The 13,394-nt window shown below is 35.4% G+C and overlaps 1 protein-coding gene across 1 annotated transcript; it reads right to left on the reverse strand.

The window, feature by feature from the left end:
• Nucleotides 1-103: 103 nt before the first annotated feature.
• On the reverse strand, nt 104-6,789 carry LOC137407317 (cartilage matrix protein-like). The gene is made up of 8 exons (XM_068093935.1): nt 6,699-6,789; nt 6,429-6,474; nt 4,966-5,214; nt 3,633-3,820; nt 1,840-1,984; nt 1,460-1,586; nt 1,130-1,322; nt 104-943 (listed from the first exon to the last, which is right to left on the reverse strand). Exons 1-8 carry the CDS (start codon nt 6,729-6,731, stop codon nt 698-700), a joined length of 1,227 nt encoding a protein of 408 aa, XP_067950036.1. The 5' UTR covers nt 6,732-6,789; the 3' UTR covers nt 104-697.
• Nucleotides 6,790-13,394: the final 6,605 nt, after the last annotated feature.

The following is a 13,394-nucleotide window of genomic DNA, read 5'->3' on the forward strand; positions in this document are numbered from 1 at the left end:
AAATTTCCTGATTGGGTATCCCTTGTGAAGTAAGACGAGCAGTTGCACAAAATATATCTCATATCAACAATTTGTACAATGTTATTAGCCACTAGAGTTCAATAGCTAAATAAAGACTACAAAATATATTAATAAAATTTGCCTTTTGCCTGATGGCTCAATTTAATTGGCCAAGTAAAGAGTAGAGGCAAGTTGCATTGACAATGATCAGTAAGACATAAAAGTGCATACAAGCTGTAGTGTAAAAGTGTAGCTCATGAGATCACAATTCCATAAGAATATAATTTACAATAAATATATGACGTGACCACATCATTCATTTGTGATCTAGAGCAGCTAATACTTGGTTAGGCCTGACATTAATAATATATATCACCTTGAGCATGTATCTAACGCTAAAGTCGACATGCGCAGGTTGAAGGGCAAGAGTTTCCCAGTTTTGTAACTTGTACAGACTATGTAAGGATTGGCTATAAATATAAGGATACTACAGCAGAGGGCATGTTTTTCTTGGTTCAATGGTAGACGTTTGACAACTGTAGCTGAGTGTAGCAAGCGAGTTGCAAGCGTAAGATCTTGGAAGGACAGCACCTGTGACTGGCTCAATTGGTTAGAAAGCACTTGGCAACAGTTGTCTTGAATAGATGTAAGGATGTGCCTGAGGTTGTGAAGGAAACAGCTGATCAATGACAAATTCCTATGGACAGATGAGTGAATATACTTTGTGCTTGAAGTCTGCTACCTCTGTGTAGTCTGATAAGGTGATCTTGTAATCTGATATAGGCTGTGAAGCGAGCATTGATATCTCATTGTCATTTACTTGTTTTCCAACTGCCACGACAATTATCTCTATTCCAGCCTCTTTAGCGAGGTCAGCAGCTGCTAGCGTCTCAGCCATGTCATCTGACTCTCTGTCCATGATGAGCACAGCTAGATTTCGTACCTAAAAGATAATTAGGTAGCATGAGCTTTGCGTGATGAACAAAATAATCAACATAATCTGTTCTCGGATGAAAAATCCAATTTATGTATATTTAGGTCTGAATGGGTTATGGGTGCATTAAGGACAGCCATTTCTGTTAGGAGACTAGCGATGCTGTTGCTCGCAATGCTATGGTTGTTGACATACCTCTGGTCTATCGCCATTACGATATTCAAAGCTGTCGGTGACGAGATAGTTTATGTGATCTGCGGTGGTTGAGAGTTGTTTCCTTCTGCGCAAATGGTCGATGATATCATTTTTGTTATCGTAGCTGTTTAGGTGAAAGCCCAAGTCTAGGCTGCATTGGCGGGGTACCATGCCAAAGCGCAGGGAAGCATCACTGAAAGAATGATGATGCAATGCTTAACATAAAATTTATTTTATAAGTTATGAACATAAATGCAACTCAGTGTTGTCTAACAGAATACACATGGAATAAATTGCCAATGCTTGGCTATGCGAGTTGTAAGGACTTACCCCACAAAGGTGTTTTTGTCAGCTATGATCTCTTCGATCATGCCTACAGCTTTTAGCGCGCCGCCAGGATTCTGAGATGCTGAACCAAGAACGAAGACCACATCGGATTTGAAGTTGATGTTGCACTCTAAAAATCATAAAATTCAATGAAGCATTCATAAACTGTTTGTATCATAAGAACAACACAAATAAGGCAGAGTTTTCTTCCCTTTTTGCCATAAAGTACAACTTCTAAATCAGTTTTACTTAACCACCTCTGTTGATCATGCTAACCAGTGTTCATTGTAAATTTATATATGACCTTTTTTTGGGTAAATTATTTGATCTTTGTAAATACTAGGTTCTACAGTAGATGAGAGCTTCCATAAGCACAGCCTTACCTCCGACAGGATTTCCTTGAACCTTGCATGTTGACAAGACCAATCGTTCAACCAAGGTAACTCCGAGGTCGTTAAACGAATCGACAGAGAATATGTGTGACTCGGTAGGTTGAGATGAGACCATCTCAACTTCCTCCCATTTAATCTGCAACATAAAATAAGATATGATAATAGCAGCAACCTTTACAGCTATCAGCTACAGCCTGTTTCTGTAATGAGGATAGATTTATGAGCTTATTGAAGGGGCCTGTCAGCACCTCTCAATTTAACATTTCCGTTGCATGAAAGTTGTTATTTTTAGGAAACTGCTAATCTATGTATAGGCCCACTTGTTAGAGGTAATGGCATGTGAGCCTTCCAGTCTGTCAATCAATCTAACTCAATAATGATTCCTAATTGAAACAGACACGAAAACATGAATGCAGCACCAACTTTAACACTTTAAACAATAGTCTCGCATATACAAGTGAGCCTTCAGATCCTAAATGGCATTAATAACTTTCCATCAACTAAGAAAGCACTTAAAATAGCACAATTCCTTTTGAACTGAATATTATTTAGAAAATTTTCGAACTTGATGAAAGAAACAGAAATGAAATGGAGTAAATAGTTTTTTGTGACACTTTTTCAAAGAAGTGGTGTTTCAGAGATAAATAAAGAAGCAGTGATTGCAGCACATCGAGTCTGATAGAAGGTGTATATTTGTCATGAATAGAAAAACAGATAGTTTTCGGTAAAGCTCTTGTTCCTGGGGAGAAGCTTTGCATTTTGGTCTATTTTGATTGATTGATTTTTGATTCTTTGTTACCAGGAATTTTAATCAGTGTGTCATTAAAAACTAACATTCTGTGAGCAGCCATTTTTCATTGCTCGATTAAAAGTGCTCTCAGTACTTTGCCGATATAATAATATATAATATAATAATAACGAATAGCTCAATCAACTTGAAACTTTGGGCTTTCACTTCAAACACATAAAAAACAAAGAGACCAAAATTTTGAAATTCTATGTAAATTGAAATTACAAAAACAAGCAACGCTTTGCAGCCGAGTTTTGAGCCAAGTCTGTTAGGTTTTCCTACCTAACAGTAAAACCGAGTACTGAATAAAACCTAACAGATCTGGCTGTTAGGTTTTATTTGGGTGTAGTATCGGGTGAGAAAAGAATTTCCCAAATTATCTAGAGTCCAGGCTTCCAAGTGGTGATACGTAGATACTTGATCGAACGGAATGCAGCCATATATTTTGGGAAGCACCTTTGCTGATACTTAACTAAAAACGCGTTTTTTATTGTGTCAGAAAATCAGCTAGACATTTAAAACTCCAACTTTCTGTCTAGCAGCACACGGATGCGATACGTTCATGTTGCTATGCAGTAGACCTTCCAATAATTCATACCTTTAGCTATGACAAGAGCTAATGCTTAATCAAGACAGACTGGACGAAATAAATTTTGTATTACTTGTAGGTTGCTAAGTAACCAACTACACAAAGCACTTGCGACACTGGTCATTTTGGAGCTTCACTCATTTGACAGTTTTAACCAGCAACTTGTTAGCCCTAATGCTTGACACCGCATCCGCTGCCAGCAGTCTGTGTAGGTTAGAGAAGAAATAGCAGGCATTTGTATATTAAACAACAATGGGTGGTTCTGGTATTGATACGGTTTCACAACAATTTTCTTGCCAACTAATCCGTAATGTTCTGACATTATTTAGATAAGTTTTTGACATATTTCTAATTTTAGAACAGAAAAATGGTTATCAAGAAAGGATAGAGATAAGATTCACGTACCTTCTTACTAATGGCTACTGTGAAGATTGTAACATTGCGATTTTTAAGCAGTTTTGCTTGATGAATCGTTTTCTCTGGGTACCAGCTGTCACCATCAGTGATGAGCACAACTATCTGGGGTACTCCTTCCTTGCTCTCACTGAATATTTTGTGTCGGATATGCTTCAGGGCTAAGTCAGTTCTCGTGCCTACAGTAACATAATCACCCAGTGATGCCGCGAGCTGTTAATGCCTAACGCATTCCAAAAATATATCCACATTCCTTTTTTATGTAAACGACAGCCAAGTTTTTTTCTTCAGTTTATCACAATGGGTTTGTTGCAAGGCTTTTAGGCTACCCTTTATCTGATGAATAGATGCTTTTTATGCCACAAGATTTGTCTATGGGAGAATGTCATTGATACTTTTACTAAAATATTTAGTTGCTAGAAAAGTCTTTTATACTAAATTAGGTCATTAAAGGGAACACAAATTTTTTATTGGCAATTCGCCAAGTTATGTGAAAGTTGACTTGGGGAGAAAGGGGAGGTTGACTTGTTGAAAGGGGAGGTCATCCGAGACTTTAGAATTTTACTTGATAACAAATATAACTGCTGTATCTTTTTAAATTCCTCGAAACAGTTGAATAATGTACGCATCTATCATCTTACCACATATTCATAGCTTATCTACAATTGATTCCGAGGGCAAATTCTTGCACAAATAAAAGACATATAAGCCCTAAAGATTTTACTACCAGCCCAGGCATGCTAGATGAACTAAGTTTAGCTAAGACAAAGAGGAGGTAACGAGAGAGCCTGCTCTGACAATGGCCTACTTGCCCAACGATAATTATTTCACTCGTCGACCGAGTTTGAAGTAAATTTGGACGCTTCTCATGAGACACTGCTTACAAAAAGTTCAAGGAACGGTGAGCAGAGAAAGTAGTTACATGCTAAAAGTGTTTGTGATAAGAATCACAAACACGAGATATGATTGAGATTGGATCACGCTTGACAGCACCCTTTCTGCTTGTATGTCATCCCTAGCGTAGTTTTATCGCTATACAAACTTGTAGGCTCTGGGAAGTTGAAATATACCCGTCAAGTATTTTTCCTGGAAGCTATATTTTTTACTCGAGGAAAAAGGTGACACTTTAATCCCGATTCGATTTCGTAAATTGCTTATCTTCATCTGAAAAAACTACTCGTTGCTGACAAGTATAAATTCGGCGTATATTCATCAACGCTAACATGCAGTTTAATTGTGGCAAAAGTGTTTCAAATTATTAAATTTAAACTATGTCCATTTAGGTAACCCCTAACTGCCATAAATTGATTTTTGGATTCATTACCTCCTGTTTTCTGGTCAATTCTACTTATGGCTCTTCTCACATCTTCATTGGTTTTGTAGTCATCTAGGGAGAACCTGTGGGTCACTGTGTCCGAGTAGGTGATCGCTGCGATTCGTGTTTGGTCTGGTCCGATGTCGAAACTGTCTGTTAGGTTGGCGATGAATTTCCTCAACGTCAGAAAGTGAACTGGCCATATGCTTGATGATTCATCTATGGCAAACACTATGTCGGCAGGCTTTCCCGGACAAACTGTAAGCAATAGAACAAACTTCATTAAAAGTGAGGAAAAAATTGCTGTCCAAATATTCTGTTTATTTCATTCTTTTGGCATAATTTCAGATGCAAATATCAAAATTTTTTTGTTCAACTGCATCAATTCATTAAAGTTTTTTAATTCATAACTGAATATTCATGGGTCTGCTTGAACTTAACCAAAATGGCCACCAGAAAAATACTCGTTATTGCATTAGTCCTGCATCTTGCTTGATTTACCTGATGCATAATGTTACAACAGCTGAAAGTAATAAATCCGAAAATAAAGAATATTTTGAGAAGATGGGGCTAGATAGACAACGAATTTCTTAAAACTACACTAAGATATTTTGGGAATCATCAAGGATATGACAACACTGATGAGTAAACAAACACAACGCTTGGCTATGAGAGATGCACCAAAGTGAGAGAAGGGAGAGCAGGTGGAACAGTGCTAATGGTTTAGGGCCTGGATGAACAGTTATTATAAGCATGATAAGACCTCTGCGGGAATTCATCACATGTCTAAATTAGAAACATCAACTACCCAAAAGTAAGGTAGGTTGCTGCACTATGCTAACGGAGCAACAGAAGCAATTAGCCTTTATTCTTCGCTTGCGGGGCATTGACACACACGCCTCCCTGCTTTTCATTTAATGTGGTTTCACATTCCGGGCCTTCAAATAACCCCAAAAGCAAGTTGTATTGTAGCAATTAGTCCATCAGAGCCGGTCAACACCAAATTCGAATCAAACAATGAAACACATTAAAGGCAACGCTTTGTGAACTAAAGAATACCCAGGGCATTGCCTAAGTTGACTGCAGGTGGTCAGAAGCAATTGTTTAGAGCAAAGCAAGCAATCTTAGATGAGTTCTCAGAAAGCAGCACTTAAATCATTATTTTTCCATATGATAAAATGTTGCCTCTATTGTTTTTGACTGGCATAGCGGTAAATAATGTAAAATGGTACTTAAAAACCAATGTCGTTTATTAATATTTCCAATAATATTAATATTTATTAATATTTACTAAAATGCACCAAAAACATTTTTAGGACAAAGTTTGAAACTATGAAGGAAACTGTGCTAACCAGGCTGCTAAAATGATTAACTATGAAATTGGGTCTAAGGTTCTTAAAATGGATTGAATGGGTAAATCGTCTATTTCCAAAGGGCGTACGTTACTTGCCATATTAGATGAGCTAACTTACCCTTTTGAAGGGCTCCTTCCGAGATGCTCATCATCATAGCCGAGCACTGTAAACAAAGGGAGTTTTACTAATATTAAAATAATATTATAATTTTCATTCAGATGTCCATTCCATAGAGTTACTACTTTAATCTTTAGAATATGCAAACTTTTATGTGTTCGTCTTTTCAGCAACTTTTAGCATTTCTTGTGAAGCTTGCAATGGGGATGATGCGCTCTAGTCAAAACTTATTATTTGATCTGGTTTAAAAAATCAACGTCCATGACTTACCGATATGAAAAGAAGACACAGTCGGTATTCCATCTTGAAGGCCGTAACTGTAGAGTTCTGTTGAATAGGGTGTAGAGGTGTTACTATTTCCGAGGTGTGTTTCTGAATAAACCATCGATTGGTTACATCAGTTTATAAGGCTCCCTCCTTCCGCAGCACTTTCACTGTTTATGTCCGATTGACCAATAAGAAGGCAGAGCTGATAACAACCCTTTACACTTGCGTTGGTGCAATGATTACTCGCGTTATTAAGTCTCAGGTAGAAGGCTACAATGCCCCACCCTTCCTCTCTATGAGAGGGGCTTATAAACACAAGCTTTGTGGATATAGTAATAAATTGCTACTAGTGTAGAATTTCAGACTACTGTCAAAGTCAATACTCATCTCATTCCAATGCACTGTGTCAGAACAGATTAGAGCTGTTTATTTTAGGATATCACACTTCTCTGATGACGTTACGTGAATTCTTTACTGGCACCGCTTCCGTTTATGAATAGATAGCGATTTATGCGCAGATGGTATCTTAAGATGCCCTTCTTATCTCATTTGTTTCCTTTTAGCGAGAATATATCACCTCAACATGTTGACCAAGCTGTGCTCCCATGACAATTGACACTAGTACATGTAAGTGATAATTATATGAGTCAATAGTCTCAGTAATTCCTTCAATCTAAAGGATTCCCAATCATATACTTGCTGCTATATTGATTGGTGCACTGATTAATGGTTGGTATTGATTGATGTTGATTGGTTGGTACATTCCCTAAAACATATTAGAAATTATGTCATTGCGAGTTGACCTTTTGATGTGATTCTCATTGTTGTCAGCTTTAGAGGATGGACGATTATGAAAATCATTTGTGTAACATATTTTCTTATAAGCCAATTCAATCATCAACCTATCAACTTTTTGATATTCTCAGACTCAGAAGTTTGCAAATTTCAAGTTAAGATGTAAACATGGAGGTCTTGAGGTAACGGAAAAATTACTAATGATTTAAAAATAGATTTCACTAACATCCTTCCTAAAAAGCCTAAAAGAAAGTACTGATTTATTTTACAAAGTAATTAAAACTATCCAAAGATTATTAAAAAATTAACATTCTTTAAGAGCCTATGATAAATCCTAGATTAAGGTAAAGCTTAGGTATAGAGGTAAAACAAGATATTCAGTAGGTGTTTTAAACTTTTTTATTTCAACTAGTAACTTATTCTACCCGACAACCAACAACCTTACCTAAATTATATGATGATTTTTAAAACAATGAACTTGAATCTGATGCGTTATCTTTCTTTCAACTTTTGCTTTTTAGTTCTACGATTTCTGACTAGCTGAATGCTTACTCCACTGAAGTCGACATTTTAAGGCGCCAATGGTATCGTGTTAATCCATTTGCATCTATGGCGGAGGAACAAACAAATTAACATAAACCATTTTTGTATTCTCATGAAAAGTTAGCATATAGGCTAAGATTGATATCTTGGATGATCGAAATAGCCATGGTCTAATAATCGCTATTAACGACTGTCTAGTGGCCAATGAGTTTGCAGCATAAATGCTATTTTAAATGATTATTTTCTACTTTCATCAATAGCATAAGAGAATGATCGGTATTATGTTTAGCCCCATAAACTGCAGCACGTACACGTACACGTCACATTTCGTGCCTTCTCCCCACTGCGGTAGTTGTTATTACCTTAGCTAGTGCATTTTAGGACATCTTCTTCTATAGGATTCCTATTTGCCGGTGTTGCATTTTAAGAAGATTCTACTGGCTTAGCAAAAACATATTAAAAATTGATTTTAACTCATTTTTAAGTAGGCTAAGCAGCATATTTAGAGTAGATTTCTGCGGTTCGCAGCTGTAGGTTTAAAAAAGATAATGAGGTATCCTTCTACCTTACCATGCCACAAACTTTTTTCAATTTGTCATAAAAAGGTTATAAAAATTGTTAAGACATAATAGATGATTGATAAATAATGAAAATTAATTTTTTTAAATTCAAAGGTAAGTCAATTTAAAAAATAATTGAATAACAAAATTAAAGGCCGCTCTAAAAATCCATCTATTGTTTTGTATGGCTTTGAGGGATAGTTTGTCTCTATTAATAGATCCCCCTTTATCATTGCGTGTGTCTATCTGTTTGCCTGTGTAAACTCTATGCATTTCTCTATCTTCAGCCAATTTTAGCTATTTTCAGCATAAGCTCCGTGCCTTCCACCAAATCACTGAAAATATTTGGTATCAAAACTCTGATTAGTTTCTGAGTATCAGCCTCCTAAACACCCACTCTGAGGGCTATCTGCTGTCGGCTATATGTAATAATTTAGAATATCAAACAGTTCTCAGAAGGCATTGTACATCACTGAGGTTACTTGATTCCAGTAGCTGACAGCCACGCATTTCTAGAAGGGTTTCAACCAAAGGTTGTTTTAGTTTATCTCATAGGCGTACAAAGAGAAATATTTTAAGCGCATCATTGGGAAATACCCCTGCAATAATTATGAATCAGTCATATGCTGCTATACTTGTATTTCAGTGAAGCAATAATAACATATAATTGCATTATGGATTTGTAGTACCGTATATTTATATCATAATAAATACTCTATATATGGATGCAGTCAATTCATCATTTAGACTTAACTTGCACTAGGGGCACCCTCCACCCACCCCTTTCTTTTGGTTTCGTCTTCATATCTGCCAGCGATGCAGAATCATTTGCGAGCTTCCTCCTTTCTATTAGCTAAGCAGGTGTATCATTCCGTGTTCCGCATATTCGTCTGGTATTCCTAACAGATTAACTAAAGAAGGAGGTGCCTAATAGATACGGCTTCCGACACTCTAATCTTAACTGCGCAGACGTGAGTTGAGTAAGTGAGCTATGAACATCTGAACTAACAATCCTTTCAAAAAACAGTTTTAAGTTTCGACACAAAACAGCGTTCAAATGATTGCAAACAATTGCATTCTGGTCTAGCACAATAGCATTTTTCCCTTTGTTGTGTAACTAATAAAATCAACAAACACAGTTGGCCTTTTATTAAGTCAAGTTAGGAACACAATCTTACAAAACCAACGAGCCTTTAGCCTTTTACCTAAACAAATACTAGAGCACATTTTACAAAGCAGATCCCAGGGCTTAAATATGTAATAATACCAGACCTTATAAGGCCAATTATTACTAATAAATGTCTGTCAAGAATGAATACCCATCGTTGCTCGACAACAACAATGTTATACAAGTATGCTCTAATTGAGGGACGATATTAATTTCACTTTTTGACATACGAGGCAGGATACAGCAGTTGGCGACTACACTCTGTCACTGGGTACATACTGACAGTAGTCGCTATTTATATAATCGAGGGCAGAATGACGTTACGTTATGGGAATGCATGTTTTGAACCCACCATGATCAAAATAACGTGATTTTAGTTTGTCTCAACATCCGCCAATATCTGAAATGAGAATAAACAGATATCCGCCTACAGAATTTAGTCAAATAGGAAACTTTAAGGACTGAGTAGTCACACCGACCAACCGTTCTGTTAAGGATGCATAGTCGTTTACATACATCTATCAACCATTAAAATATGGAATCAAGTCTTTTGTTATGTTAGTAAATTTGCGATAGTTGTCTCTCTTCTTTTAGAGGTAGATAGGCAAGCTTATCGTCGAACATAGTAATAAATCTGAAAGGTTGATACTTTTATGGTAGAAGTTCTCTACACACGTTGCATCACATTGATTGATTGTGTCGAAGGTGAGCTCACCATGCATAAATATAAATTCCAGCTTATTGTTAAAAATGGCTATCATCGAGTAGCTTTATTGATCAGGATATACAAAAAACTAGATGTTTAATGTAAAATATTGTGATGAAAACATAACTTCTTTGGTATGTTAGCAAAATATCAAAAGTAAGGTTTGTAGCATTATTGACAAAATCCTCACACTAGAAAGCCTTTCTTGATAGCCTATTCATTGAAAGTCACAAATCAAATTTTATTACAGCTAAAATGTCTATTTTTGATGGCAGCAATAAGTATCTTGCATTTTCAAATTATTTAATGTTCATAAAAATCAGTTGTAAAAATTATTACAATATATTGTTTAACTAAATAGCAAGTATAACAATATATCAGAATATTTTATATTATTTATTGTTGTTTGTTAATATTAATATTGATATATTGTTATCATGTATGTATTATATTATATATTATAGGTATGAAAGTATAGCAATATATAACAATATAGCAATAACATTTAAAGTTTGTCTGACTTAAACTTGTAAATACAGTTTATTCTGAGATTAAATTCTGGCAAAAAAAACAAAAGCACAAGTAATATCCATCTATATAAATTATCATGTGAAACTCTTATAGGCGTAACCTAGGAAAAAGCTTACAAAGCTTAATAGCAAAGCCTTTTAATATTTGTAAAAACAGCTATATGAAAGTTCAAGAATGAACCAGATGGTAAAGTTTCATTGAGGAAATTGGGGGGAGGGGGGCTGCTATAAAGTCAACAGCATGCAAGTGTCGAAAAAACCTTGTTTTTCTCCCCAGCAGCAGTTACATCATACCATCAATTGAACAATTTACAGACAGCCAAAACTATTGCTGGATTTCCGACTTTACGCAAACAGATAACAAAGAAATGAGGTTTGGAATTTGAAATATCTCCCAGTATCATACATCGACAGGCAACCCAGATAAGATTGTGATACAAACAGTCAATCCTTCAGAAAACGTCAATCTATATGAATCACAAAAGAAGCTACCTGCTGTTTTAATTGACACCACGCTCCAACACTTGCTGCCAGGGCGGTAGCTGACTCGAGGACCTTTAAACTCGCTAAAGCTGAGGTCACGCCAAACTGTCGTCTACTGATTGCTAAATATGTCAAAGTTTGTCAGCTGTTTTTTCTGAATTTCTAAAATTAGAAGTAAGAGGTGTCATACTATCAGCAGGTGAGAGATAAAGAGATCTTTCATATTCTGAAGTATTATTCACATATCAAAGCCTGGTAATCTGAATTCATTTTTGATATACTGCAGTTTTCACTTACCCTTTGCAAATTCTAATCTCATTGCATGTTTTACCATATTTTTTAAGATATCCGTAAAATATTTAGTACAGCATCACGCATGGAATAATTAATAACTTTGTAACGACAGAGCGAAACAGTTATCATGTTACAATAACAAAATTCTTCTCAGAAGGAGACTGACATACTCTCTGCCACGATCTAAGCTTCAATGAAAAATAGACAGGGTTTGTTGACAACTGGTTCCTGCCCGCTCTCTTATATACGCCCATTCGGGCTTGTCTACACACAGTATTGGATATTCATTGTTACAAATGACAGCTACCTTTTTTATAATAAAATCCATATAAACTTACAAAAAGTCAGCGGGTTTGTCATGAGTTTGTACTGATATAACTTTGCTAATAATCGCACAAATTTATTATTAAAACTAAGTTAAAAGATTTAAACTTAATGCAATCATTAAACCAAATTTCAACAAAGATGAATTAATATACAAATTTTCATGTTTTGTACGCTAATGACTAAAGCATTGAGTATTTCATTTTCTGCTTATAATATAGCTCTGTGTTGTGCTAGGTTCTTAACACGACATAGCTATTAACTAAATGTATATCAAGATGTAGCTATTAACTATATCAAGACATAGCTATTAACTCTATCAAGAGAAAAATATTAACTACCTATATTAAGATGTAACAGTTAACTATATCTAAATGTTAAATATTCTTGAATTTAGTTGCTCACTACTAATAACTACTAGTAACAAGTAAGACTACTCACTACTTGACATCTAATAATGTTTTGAGTCTTGTTAAAAGTAGAAAGTAGATTTGATGAGGTTGCAGAGACTTGGCTGACTAAAGTAACTTGACTTTCACTTATATACACAAGAGTCAGCAGCTAGTATAGATACGGTCATTTCTAATTTTTGATCTACTTAATAAAAACTCACTTTCAAAAAAATCCTCAAACGGCAGTTTTGACTGAAGCGCTGAAGGTCTTTTCAACACAAATCATGAAATGAGTTTGTTTTAGAGAATGATTTTTAATTACAAAGCGAAATACTTCTTTTCATTAAATATATTATGGAAAACAAATACCTCAAAAGACAAACAGAGTGCTGTAATAAATTTTAATAACCTATCCTTTAGCAGTAAATGGTGACAATATATGTATACTAATTTTTTGTCATTTGATGCTTCCAGTTGTTAAAGAGATGAGCTGATGAAATGCTTCACATTATGGCTAATTTTAGGAACTTTTAGGAACTTTTAGGAACAGAGTTAACGAGTACAGCTGGTATAATTAAACTGTACACATATTATGTTCTCTATTCCAGTCTCAACCAAAAGTATTTTGTGTTAATAATGTACCAAGTTCATCAGTGAAAGCCAACTTATATTTACATCAAGTGGACAGTTAATATAAACATACGTACCCTCTGCGTTTTCACTCAAAGTTTAAAAAGAAAACCAAGAAAAATGATTTGGTCGTACTAAATGCTAAAACGTGCAAAAGTCAGCATGTAGCTAGATATTTTTAAGAACGACTTAGCTACCTTGATGCCAAAAATTTGTAACCTATCACCATTCCAAGTTTCAAATATAGTCTCAACATACTTAATGCAAGCAGAAT

This window comes from Watersipora subatra, chromosome 10 (assembly GCF_963576615.1).
Source record: "Watersipora subatra chromosome 10, tzWatSuba1.1, whole genome shotgun sequence".
NCBI classification, from domain to species: domain Eukaryota; kingdom Metazoa; phylum Bryozoa; class Gymnolaemata; order Cheilostomatida; family Watersiporidae; genus Watersipora; species Watersipora subatra.